The sequence below is a fragment of the Lutzomyia longipalpis genome, chromosome 2 (assembly GCF_024334085.1).
Source record: "Lutzomyia longipalpis isolate SR_M1_2022 chromosome 2, ASM2433408v1".
Taxonomy (NCBI): Eukaryota; Metazoa; Arthropoda; class Insecta; order Diptera; family Psychodidae; genus Lutzomyia; species Lutzomyia longipalpis.
The window spans coordinates 34565748-34579527 of record NC_074708.1 but is presented as its reverse complement, the minus strand read 5'-3'; the positions used below and the strand labels follow the sequence as shown (position 1 = coordinate 34579527).

The window sequence follows — 13780 nt, the reverse complement described above, 5'->3', positions numbered from 1 at the left end:
ACAGTAAATTAGAGAGAAAAATTATTTTCCAGAGAACTATTTTATTTTGTTTGAAAACTTTTAAATTCAAAAGAAATTATATAAAAATCTTGGAACTTCCAAGTTGAATGACGAAACGTTCTTACGCTGTTACCAGCTTTATTTTCCAATATTTTATATTGGATTATATTTATTTAAACTTAAAATAAAAATCATCCAAAATTTTGGAAATGAAATGTCAAAATTTTTATTTAAAAATTTATTTAGAATTTCTGTTCTTTTTGTTTGACACATGGGTGAAATTCACAATTCAGACAGTCTTAAGAAATCTTAAGATTATTTAAGAAAAACTTAAGATTTCTTAAGAAAAACTTAAGATTTCTTAAGAAAAGTTAAGAAAACTTAAGAATTCTTAAGATTTCTTAAGACTGTCTGAATGGTGAATTTCACCCACAGTATGCCATTAATTCTAAATTTTAGTGTTTTGAAATTTTCTGAAAGAGTTTCAAAACTAAAAAAAAATTAAATTGAATAGCAAAATCAAAAGTCGTCAGATCGGGCTCAAACTTCGTATGAGCACGAATTAAGGCGTAATGGTCGAACTTACCCACTTCTTTGGTTCAAATTTTCATGCATTTTCCGATTTCTTTTGCAAACGAATACGCCCAAAATTAATAATTTTTGAACTGGCAAAATTTTTTGAGTAATATTGCATGGTCCTCTTGTCCTCTTGCAGTATCCACCCCCATTAAAATGCAATAAAATTAATTAATCATACATTTCCACTGTATTTCTGAGGATAATTTCTGTCACAACAAAAATGGGCAATTTATACATTTATTTACACACTCGCTCACATTCTATCATCATCTCTTTGATTTATTTAATTATTATTAAGATTTCTTTCTCACCTCGTTCTCTCTATCAATTCTTTTCTCAACACTCTCGAGCCACCATTACGTGTTTTATATTTTTTTCTCTTTACTTATCAGCAAAAGTTATTACGGCAAATTTAAATATCTTTAACTCATATTTTTTTTCAGTAAATCTCTCATTTTTTTCTTTTTATTAATTAGACTATCTCATTTTTTAATAATAATAAATTTTTCTTTTTTTTTTCTTTTAAAAGCTTAGAATTTGATTTTTTTTTCATAATAACGGTCTCATTTTGAGAATTGGAATTTATCTAAAGAAAAAAAGTTGAAAATTTTCTAAGAACTGCTGTTTTTCTTTTAATTCTAATTTAATTTCACTTGAAAAGTCAACGACTTTGAAACTGTATGTGTTGTTTTCTTTGGGGGTTGGAGAGCTTAAAAACACAAAAAAAATAATAAAAAGTGAAAATCTATTCGATGTTTTTTATTATATTTATCATTTTATATAATTTTTCTTTTAGAATTAATTTTTCAACATTTTTGAAACTTTAAAATTGTGAATAAAACAGTTTTAAGAAACCTTTCTTATATATTTCTTTTTTTTTCAAAATTTATTTTCCATTATTATGTGAATGTGATTTAAAAAAAAAACACTAATTTAACGGAAAAAAATGGTTAAAACGAGAGGTTTCGTTGATTTTCTGTGGCATGATTAGCCCTCAAACATTGTCTTTTTTGCCTAAAAAATGAATGACACGTGAACGTATTGAAATAATAAACACTTGCTTGCTGCAGCTATGTTTATATACTTTTACAAATATATATTATATGCTTAAATATATATTTAAACATGCAATTTTATTACACATTATAATTATCTATCTCCCATTTTAACTACTATATATATACCACGACGAATGTTTCTACACTGCACTCTTTTTTTTTGCCTGCAGTGTGTGCTAAAAGTTTTTCTTCTCTTATTTTTCCTCTCACGATGCCAAAAGGAGATGGTAATGGGTAATTGCATTCAATGAGAATAAATTAAGCATTTGCTTTTGCAATTATGTATTATACTATTGAAATTAATACTCCAATTAGAGTGAGGGTGCAAAGGAGAATGAAATGTATTGAATATATGAAAGAAAAAAAGTGTTGATGAATGAAAAGGTTTTTTGCTTGTGCAGCGAGGAATGGGGGGGAGGGGTGTATGATGGAAAAAAAAATGGAGAAATTACTGAAGAATCATATCACAGATATTACTTAATTTCTTTACAATTTTCTTCGTCTCTTTCTCACGTTCTCTTTCTTCTTCTTTCACTGCGGATTTTTCTCTATAAAACAAAACGAAAATGAACCTGCTTGCAAACTGAACACATTATTTTTGTTTCTCATTTCATTTTGCAGTGACGAGCAAAAGTTTAGGGACAATGAAAGTTCAAGAACAAATTTAACAAAACTTGTAAAAATTGAATATTTAAGAATGTTTTTTTTTAATTTCAAAAAATAACCATAACAATTTAAAAATATTAACTATCAAAAACACGAAATTCTAATTTGAATAAAAAAATTTAACTAATTGTAAGAAAAAACTTTTAATTTTTATTTATTTTACAAATTTAATAACGTTCAAAGAGATGCAGATTACAAGGGCTTAGTCCCCTACATGTAACCAAAATTAGATTTTAAATTATTGAAGGACATGTTAAAAATAATTTGATGAAAACTGTGATCATTTTCCGATCAAGAAGTTGTAAAACATAAAAATCCGGAAGAACTTACGTTGACTAATTCAATGTTGATTAATTTCTCAATTTATAGCAATTATAAAATATAACAAACAAGAAAATGAAAAGTTTTTTTCTTAAGAATTTTCATCTAAAAAATTTGTATGTTTTCCAACAATTTTCCCAGAAAGTATCCCACTTTCCTTGAATCCTTGACCATTCCCTAGAATATTTTAAAAACAAATTTTGGTTACATGCAGGAAATTGAGCCCTTGTACTCTGCATAAGACTCTTTAAATTAATTTAACGAAAGATCCCATTGTCCCATATCTTTTGTGAAACACTGTTAGCAACTGTGGCGCGTTTGTATTTGCGTAATCTCACTTTCCGCGTAAAATCTCAACTTTGTCAGAGAATAAATCAGAAATAAAAAACTACAAGTATAGCTTAAAAAATGTAGCAATACTACTGAGAAACCTGGACAAAAGCATAGAGAATGTCCAAACAAGAATGAAAAAAAAAACCTTTACTGTAATCACTCTCACAGTAAATTATTCGTTATATAGGTAAACAGAACAATAACGCATTTTTCAATGTAATGGAAGATCAAAATAACAATTCAGATGTGTCTGAATATTGAAATAGCTTTAGGAACAATTAAATGGCAATGATCGCTTGAGACTTTCCTGGATCTTCTCGGAAATCGTCTGGTGAAATAATTGGATTCTATATTACGCATACATATGTTATTTTTTTCATTGAAAAATTTATGAAAATTTTTGTGATTTACATAAAAAATATTTAAAAATGAAAAATTAAAATTATTTCTGAATTTTTATAATATTTTCGGGCAAAGTTGTTATTTTTCGGGGTTGATTCTGTCAAAAAACATTTATTTTCTTGCAAATTGTTAGATTTTGAGATTTGGGAGTTTTTAATCCTTTGACGTTCTTCACGTTGACCTAAACGTTAAACATTCTAATTGTTTTACGAATTTCATTGAATTTATTTGTTTTTACAGGTTAGAAATGTGTTGGATTTACGTAAATGGGTCCAAAGAAAACGTTCTGACATAGAAACGTCCTCTGAGATCACCCATAGAAGAAATATCATGAAAAGAAGATCGAATGTTTTCATGCTTGCTCCTATGCTTCACGTGGACGCGAAAGGGTTAAATCGTATTTTTAAGAAGAATATTGAGATTTTCTGTTTCAGAAAATTTTCAACAATATTTTTTTTAAAAGGTTCCAGAAATGTTCTTTTTCCTTTTAAAATTTCACTAAATAAAGAAGTTAACTTTCAAAATCTTTTATATTTTTCATAGAATACCAAAAATCTTTCAACTGTCGAATCAATAGGAAAAAATAAAAGACTTTTGACAGAAACCCTCCCTTTTTTTAATATTTGAAAAAGATCCTTTTTGGCACAAAGTCTTGCAGCAATGTCAAAATAAATTTTATGAGATAAAAATGAGATATGCATCGGAGTATTAATTTTCTTTCTTTTTTTCAATTACATTGTTCAATTTAAAGATTATTCATCTATTTTTCTTCTCTCTAAATTTTACTATTTACAAAATATTCAAATGTCTTCTTCTCAGAAATAGTTAGGTAGTTTTTTTTGGCTATTTATCTATGCTCTTCGCTCTTTTTCTTCACAAATATAGATGCATTTTCACATTTTAAGACATTTATGGTAGATATAAAATCAATTTTATTTTTCAATTATTGATATTGAATGTGTACAGGGTGCTTCGAGATTTATGTAGTATTTTTAGTACAGGGGAAAAATCAATTTTTAAGAGCAAAATAACTTAAGGGGGGTCTCTTGTGAGAGCTGGTGAAATTAAATTTTCTTTATTTTTCTTGGGGTTTTTCTTAAACTTGGTTTTCCAATATTGGTTACATTTGTAGCCTAATTATTGAAGAGTAAGAAAATCACTTTCCGCCATCTTAGGTGCGACGCCATCTTGAGATTTTCCTCAAAACACAAAGGTAGGTTTTCCTCAGGATCTATTGGATGGATTTTAATGGGGTAAAAAGCAAATGAAAGAGGAAATACCAATGCAGATTTTGATGTAGCGGAATTTTGAATTTCCACTCTGGGGCTGAGAAAAGTGGAAAAATGTGACTTTTGTTCACAAGTTTTTGACATTTTTGCACTTTTCTCAGCCCCAGAAAGGAAATTCAAAATTCCGCTACATCAAAATCTGCATTGGTGTTTCCTCTTCCATTTGCTTTTTACCCCATCAAATTCCATCCAGTAGATCCTGAGAAAAACCTACCTTTGTGTTTTAGGCCAGTTCTGTGGAAAAGTCGGAAAATTACAAGATGGCGTCGCACCTAAGATGGCGAAAAGTGATTTTCTTACACTTCAATAATTAGGCTACAAATGTAACCAACATTGGAAAACCAAGTTTAAGAGAAACCCCAAAACTTATAACATTAAAAATGTGTAAATTTTAACATTTTTCACAAGAGACCCCCCTTAAAACAAATGTTTGAATAAGGAAAATTTTACATTCTCAGATTTTAATTGATCAGTAAATTTAATGGAGACTTGAATGAAAAATCTTGAAACACCCTTTAATTTTAGAGTAAGCAAACTCAGTACATTTTCACATTGTTCACCTGGGATAGCCAGTATTGGTTTGCTGCAATATTTTATTCTATTGGCGTACTCAAGAATTCATTTCAGCAGAAATTCTTATTTCATTTAATTTTTCTCATAGATTCTCTGCCTGCACTGTATTCATGCGTACACACCCATCAGTTGTAGGTATTATATTTGTTTTTCACCTCATCATCAATTTATTACCCATAACAATTAGGTATTATACATCTATCGAGCAAAAGACATTTAAAACATTTACTTGCATATCTTTTTCTTTAATTTTCGGGCAGAAATTTTGCATAATCTTTGCCCCATATTTCTCTCTTTTCTTTTTTTACATATTCCTATCCAATCCTAAAGAATTCGTTTTTTTTTTTCTTCTTCCTTTTACATCATCAGTAGAATTCCTAGGAACAACAATAAATTAATTACCTTTTCACTCCGTCTCATGCCACTTTTACATCCGGACTCCATAATTTTTTAACCTCTCCTTATAAATATTTTATCTCGTCTAATTAGCTTTTCTTGCTCATTTTTTCTCGCTCTCCGCTCCACCATTCGTTTTATTTACTTTGTCTGCTGCAATATAGTGATTTTTCTATGTGGGGATTGTAAATATGTATTATTGTAGTTCTTAATTTATTCACCTTTATGATGTAATACGTCTCGATATTTTTACTTCATTGAGAAGACTTCATTTTTTTATACTCTCTTTCAAAGTTTCTTTTTTTTTCTCTTTCGTCACTAAAAAACAACTTCATGCAACGCAAATTTTCCATTATCTTTCACTTGGTTCACACGACAATTTTTTGTGGATAGTTCTCTTAATAACTCTCACTATATCGCTTGTTTTTTTTTTTATTATTATGTACTTTGTTTTAAATAGACAGAAAAAATATTCATCATCTTTTGTTTCATTATATCCAGAGATTATGCAGCAGAAGAGGGAGGAAGAAGGACGATTTTTTTTGTTTTATTAATACAAAACAAAAAGATTGAAATGTCTCCAGGGTTTTTAGAATTAAACAGTGTGGTCGATGTTATTGTGAGAAAGAAATAAAATGTTTAATATATTTACACTTTTAGAATTAATATGGTCAAATCGTGGACTTTTTTTTCTAAAATATTTTCATTTTTGTTTATTATCATCTAATCAAATAAAATCATCTCTTTTTTTTAAACACTAATTATAATTTTATATTTATGTATACTTTTTATCTCGCACAATCCTCTCAACATAGAGAAGAACAACTTCGTCACATGCTACACATACAGAACATAATAATGAAACAAAATATAGTTACAAGATGCAACACGTCGCAGAACAACATCTACTGGACGCTCCTTTGCTCTTCTGCCTTTGATCTGCAAAAGTAAAAAAAAAAAAGAAAAATTAAGTTTTTTTTATCTCATAAAATTTTCTCTTCTAGATCACATACACAGCCCATCTTGCTATGAAAAATAAAAATAAAAATTTAATCTCATTTTGGTCGTCAATAAACACGCCTTATTGGTACAGAAAAAAATATTCTGTGGGTTTTATATTTTTCATCATGTGTCCCCAACATAAATAATAATAAAATTAACATCATAGTAAAAGCCACAAACATGGAAAAAGCATTTCGTTTAAAAAATAAACGAAATGTAAATTGTATCCGTTTTCTTGTCATTCTCAATGGATATAGCCATAACTTTTTCTATGAGCAACACTGACGTTTATGAGAAAATTATTAATGAAGTCGATTTGGAAAATCTTATTTTCTAACTAGGTATTGGAGATTTTCAAAGTAAGTTTCATTTTCAATTCATTTATATTGCTTAAACTAATATTTATCCAGGGGGTAGACAAAGCCCTTTTTTACCCGAACACAGCAAATAATGGCGGACGGTTTGCAGAAAAATTAAAGGAAGAAAATGACGTCATTTTGTTTCCAAAAAGTGCATCAAAATTTTTAAAATCAGTTTTAGTGCATTAATCTTCGTGAGACACCCCTCAAAAGCTATCAATCGATAGAATATTAAATTATCTATCCAGTGGTGGTGGATTTTTTCAGATTGAAGCATTTTCCTGGGTGTCTCAGCGAGTGATCAGTGAATTTCTATGGAAATAGAGTCTTTGTCTACCCCCTGTATTTATCCTAATTATTTATCCGGATTAAAACCCAAAAAGAAAGAAATAAAAATATATGGGAAAAAATCAGGAACTCTATGAGACAACTTAATAGAAAAATCTATGATGTGTATAAGTTGCTAAATTAACTTAGGGAAACGTGGCCCAATTCCGACCTCCAAAGGTCCGCGCAGAATGAGAAAAAATGGTATAAAATTTATAACAATATTCTTAAATTTAGTACCATTTTAAAGCCCATTTAATGCTATTTTTATTCCCATAACTTTCTTCATTTGAAGTTTTATTAGTTTTGAGTAATACCGGATTGAAAAAAGATCAGAGGAAGTCGGAATTGGGTCACGTTCCCTTATGCTTAGATCAGTATGGAAACAAAAATTGCATCCGCAAGATTACAAAAGAAACAGGTGAATAGTCAAAAATCTATTCAAGTTGATTTAATTTTTTTTACTTTAAAAAACATTAAAAGAAAATCAAAAAACGATTTGACATTTGTTTACGAACGTTTGACATTTCTCCCCTAAACGTTTTACGATTCTCTTTTAATTTTTAACGATTGTTTTAACGTCTACCGCTTCTTAACTAATGTTTGACATATTTTATAACGTTTAAAGATTGCTTGATGATCAGTTCTTGCGTTTGACGTTTCTTTTTTAACGTATTACGTTTCAAAAATCTGATGGATACTCCCCTAACATTTGACGTATCTTTTAAATATTCGTCGTTTTTTTTCTCTAACGTTTTTGCAGTTTTGATAAGGTTCTAATCTTCTCTTTTTATTTTTTAATGTAATTTTTAGCGTGCAATGAGTTTGTTTTAATCTCTAATTCATTTAATCTCACTCTTCATAGACTTTTGAAGAGTGTTCAGAGTTCAGACACTGAAACACCCCTCCTGGCTACGTTCTTAAAAATAAAAAAGATAACGTTTATAAGGCTTAAACAATTATGATAGATTGAGCTTGAAATAAGTTTTCCAAAATTATCTCTCTACATTTTTAGCTTGAAGAAGCCTTTTCTAATAATTTAGAAACTAGAACTCAAAAAAAAATAGAATGTCTCTTAAACTTTTTTATCTAAATGTCATGAAAAACTAAGAAGTGATACGAATATTTAAATTACCATCATCACAAAATAAGTGGGTGTAATTGACTCATGTGTTTCACCCGCAGATGAATAAAACGACACACAAAAAAAAATCTAGCACGCCACAATACGTTTATAACATGATTTTTTCATTCTTTGACTGAATATATGACTCACTTAGAGCGATAATAAACAAAAAGAAACCCAAAGAAATACATGTATGTACAAAATACTGTTTTTCTTGGCTTCTTTATGATATAAAACATAATACATAATGTCAAGAAAAAAGTGCAACATTCTACCATAAAGATATTCAGGTACATTTTAATACAAAATATTGCACATTTATGGGCTATTAGCTTTACAACTTTCTATTCAATTTCCGTGATAGCTTTGCTACAGTCTTTTCTTTCTTTTTTTTCTGCCTTTTCCAGTGAAAGAGCACGAAAGTGAATGACACACTACTTGTGAAAAATTAGCAATTTAAATTGAAATATATGGAATATCAAATAAAATATTGTAATCCTGACAATAAATAGTAGTAGTATATATTCAGCAAGTGCCACTTTGAGGTAGGTCAGTGTTGTGGTGTTGTTGGGGAAGGTCAGTGATGAGTGACGTCATAGTGGAGTGGGGAAGGTCGGGTTTTTGATGGGGAAATTGAGCGAGGTCAGTGCCGTGAGTTTGTTTTTGAGGAAGGTCAGTGATTTGTGGTGACGTAATGTGGTGGACGCCATCTTGAAAATTTTATTTTGTCGGCCATTTTGAATTACGTCATGTTTTTGTCTGCCATTTTGTGTGATGTCACATTTTTGACGCCATATTGAATTTTAGCCGCCATATTGAATTTTATTCCGCCATTTTGAATTTAAAGCCGCCATTTTGAATTGGGATTTTTATATTTAGCCATATTGGATTTGTCCGCCATATTGTTTTTATAGCGCCATCTTTGTTTTTGTCCGCCATCTTTAATTTTTAATTTTGAATATTCAGTTTGACCGTTTTGATCACCGACATATTGATTTCGTACCTTTGAATTGATTTTAAATGTTTGAATATTTAAATTATTGTAATTGTTTGTAACGGAAAATCATGGTCATTTATGAGATTTGATCTTGTGAAGTTTGAGTGCCCAGTACGTCACACGATTTAAAATTTTTATTTCACAAGATTTACGTTTTTTAAATTACCATTTCGTTAGTTTTCCATTTTTAAATTTCTCATGTCATAAGCCTATCATTTTTAAAATTTACATTTCAAAAGATTTGCGTTTTTAAAATTACCATTTGAAAAGCATTGCATTTTTAAAGTTTACATTTCAAAAGATTTGCGTTTTTAAAATTACCATTTGAAAAGCATTGCATTTTTAAAGTTTACATTTCAAAAGATTTGCGTTTTTAAAATTACCATTTGAAAAGCATTGCATTTTTAAAGTTTACATTTCAAAAGATTTGCGTTTTTTAAATTACCATTTGAAAAGCATTGCATTTTTAAAGTTTACATTTCAAAAGATTTGCGTTTTTAAAATTACCATTTGAAAAGCATTGCATTTTTAAAATTTACATTTCAAAAGATTTGCGTTTTTTAAATTACGATTTGAAAAGCATTGCATTTTTAAAGTTTACATTTCAAAAGATTTGCGTTTTTAAAATTACCATTTGAAAAGCATTGCATTTTTAAAATTTACATTTCAAAAGATTTGCGTTTTTTAAATTACGATTTGAAAAGCATTGCATTTTTAAAGTTTACATTTCAAAAGATTTGCGTTTTTAAAATTACCATTTGAAAAGCATTGCATTTTTAAAATTTACATTTCAAAAGATTTGCGTTTTTAAAATTACCATTTGAAAAGCATTGCATTTTTAAAATTTACATTTCAAAAGATTTGCGTTTTTTAAATTACCATTTGAAAAGCATTGCATTTTTAAAGTTTACATTTCAAAAGAATTGCGTTTTTAAAATTACCATTTGAAAAGCATTGCATTTTTAAAATCTTCATTCTCGCAAGTTTTCATTTCTGAATTTTTCGTTGTGTGATTTACGGTTTTTGAAATTTTCATTTCACAAATTTGACGTTTTTGAATTTTTCGTTTGTGCATTACAACGTATAGAAATATCAACCAATACTTTCTTTATGCGGATATATCGGAAAACAGTATAAATACAGAGAAAAACTGAAGAAAGAAATTATTCACTATGAATACACTTGAGATAACAAGAGACCTTTCGAGAAATAAGTACACACGTAAAATATTTAGAGGTGTGTACTCAATAGACAGGTTGCCCAATCTTAAATTAAGAGATCCTTCTATCATAATAGTTAACACCGCAAAGGCAAATCATCCTGGTGAACACTGGATAGCAATTTACATACCCGGTGATTCAAAAAGCATTGAACTTTTCGATTCCTATGGTCGATCTATTAAAAATAAATATCTTAATCATTTTTTTATAACACATACAAAAAACCGTAAAATAATATTTAACAACATGAAACTACAATCGCATTTTTCAGAAGTGTGTGGTCAATATTGTTGTGTGTTTGCGTATTTTCGTGCAATAGGTATATCAATGGAAAACTTTCTTGTTTTTTTCAGTAAGAATGCCGTGAAAAACGATCAAAAGGTATTAAAGTTTTATAAGAAAACGTTTGATTGTTAAAATGTTCGCTCCAAATTTTCTATAAATAAAGGAATGATTGTGAAATATAGTTCACTACTTATTCTACTTCGACAACAGAAATGTTATTTAAATTTCCAGTCCCATTCTCAATGATTTTAGCCGGGCCTTCGGGTTGTGGCAAATCAACATTTGCTCATAATTTTTTATTAAATCTAAAAGAACTCACTGATACAAATTTTGAGACTATTTTATGGTGCTTTTCTGAAAATGGAAGCATAAACAATTTACCTAAAATAGCAAATCTAAAAGTTTATCGTGGCATTCCTGATAAAATAGAAAACGATCACAGATCACCAAAATTAATTGTAATTGATGATTTAATGACTGAAAAGAAGTATGAACAACGAATTTGTGACTTATTTATAAAAGAATCGCATCACAAAAATATTTCAATTATTTTTATATGCCAAAACATTTTTTATCAGTCACGATTTTCTCGGACAATTTCTTTGAATGCAAAATACCTTGTGATTTTTAAAAATATTCGTGACAAGTCACAATTCTTTCCACTGGCTCGGCAATTACATCCAGAAAATCCAATTCAATTGCTAAACGTATATAAGGAGTGTACAAAAGTACCTTATGGTTATCTCTTGATAGATTTAAATCAGGAAACATCTGAAATTTTTAGATTTCGTACAGATATTTTTAATACAAGTTCTACTATTTGCTTTTGCGGTGAGGAAGATTTAAATCAATATGAAACAGAAAACACAATCAATGAAAAAAACAATAAAGGATCCTTTGAGACTATTGAAAGAAAACAAGCATATTTTGTGTACTCTTAAAGATGCAAATGTGAAATTGCGTAAAGCTATAATAAGAAATTGTTCGAAATCAACTTTAAAAGCATTACATGAAATTATTCACAATTCATTAAATGGAAACCTTAAAGTGCCAAAAGAAAAATTTTCCGCTCTCAAAAAATATAAAAATGCGATGCGCAAAATAATTTGTCCAAAAGCTTCTCAGTGTTTAAAGAGAAAAATACTGGTTCAGAGAGGAGGTTTTGTTCCTATATTAATTTCAACTTTATTGTCTAGTGTAATTGGAAAATTACTATCCTCAACATGATCCAACACAGGAACAATAAAAATTCAATGCATCGTTACATTATAATCACGCCCGAACTTTTTGAGGAATTAAAACCATTTTTGAATTTCGAAGAAAGTTTATCAGCATTAGATCGTGACATTTATAATATCTTAAAGGATAAGAAAATAAACGACATTGAGAAGTGGTATCGATACAGACATTCTCTTGTTAAACAATCGGAGATGCGCAGAAAGAAGTCAGTTTTTTCAGATCCGATAAAGAAATCAACTCAATCCATTGGAATTCAAACAGTTCATAACCCCACACAATCCGAAGGCACACAGACTAATTTGAAGAGACATATTTCTAAATCTTTCGGCACGCAAACAGAATTCAATCAAGGTGATGATGAATACATTGATGAATCTCTTCGTGACATGGATTTAATTCCTGCTGTTCCAGTACCAGAACCAATTCAACAATCAGAAGTGTACTATGAAACAAAAGAAGCGCCATCAGATGATTATGAAATGAATGAGGATGAATTTAATGATTTACCTCCTGATGTCCAAAACAAAGTCATGAAAAAGTATGCTTCATACTATCCGGACAAAATGACGGAAATGCCTCGAGTTATTACAGTAGCAGATGAAAATGGAGATGTGTGGAGTGTGGAAATAATGAAGAAGAATAAAGAAGATGTTCAAATATTCAAAACACCAAAAGCACAACCTAAGAAGACATCCAGTACAGCAGTAAAGACAGTCCGTACTAAGAAGAAGCCACCAACGAGACTTCCATACAATACGAGAGCTCGTATAAAAAGGAGTGTGTCTGAGGATTCAACGCAGACATTAATTGACTTTCCGGTGAAAAAGAAACTAGAATGGACAAATATCGAGCATTAGATTCTGAATATTTAAATTTAAACAGTAAAAATTTATATGCAAAACCACAAAAACTGTATAATTCATTAAAGAAAAATGATGTAACAAAAAGAGAAATACAAAAATATCTACACGAACAAGATGTGTATACTTTACATTATCCAATCACGAAAAATTACCCCAAGAATAAATATTTTGTAAGCAATATCTCAGAATTGTGGGAGATTGACTTGGTGGATATGAAACAATATAAAAAATTTAATGATAACTATACTTTCATTTTGACGGTTATCGATGTGTTTTCAAAGTTTGCATTTGCTCGTTCTCTGAAAAATAAATCTGCTGAAGAAGTAACCAAAGCATTTGCTGATATAATTAAAAAAAATGGCAAGACACCTGAAAAGGTTCAATCTGATCACGGAAAAGAATTTGAAAATTCCACATTTAAGAATTTCCTTAAAAGTAAGAATATTCAACAAAATTTTGCATACAATCCAATTGTGAAGTGCGCAGTTGTTGAGCGCTTTAACCGAACATTAAAACAATTAATGTTTAAATATTTTACTCATATGAAAACTAATCGCTATATTGATGTTCTCGATAAACTTATTGATGTATACAACAATTCAAAGCACACAACTATAGGAATGGCTCCTGTGGATGTTAGCGAAGATGATATTGTGGAATTAAATCAACGGTATATAAGAAAAAATAATTCATTCAAAGAGAAATTTTCGAGAGTGCACCAAAAGTTTGAGCTAAATGATTTAGT

The 13780-nt window shown here is 29.2% G+C and overlaps 2 protein-coding genes across 2 annotated transcripts in view; one reads left to right on the top strand and one right to left on the bottom strand.

Annotated features, from left to right (window-relative positions):
* Positions 1-13780, top strand: part of LOC129790342 (clavesin-2-like) — an 891203-nt gene that overhangs the window by 84631 nt on the left and 792792 nt on the right. The window lies entirely within an intron of this gene.
* LOC129790413 (ubiquitin-like protein 3) overlaps positions 744-13780 on the bottom strand; it is a 39827-nt gene continuing 26790 nt past the window's right edge. Inside the window, exon 4 of the mRNA XM_055827899.1 lies at positions 744-6556. Coding sequence (XP_055683874.1) covers positions 6492-6556 — 65 coding nt within the window. The 3' untranslated portion in view covers positions 744-6491. The remainder of the gene's footprint in view (positions 6557-13780) is intronic.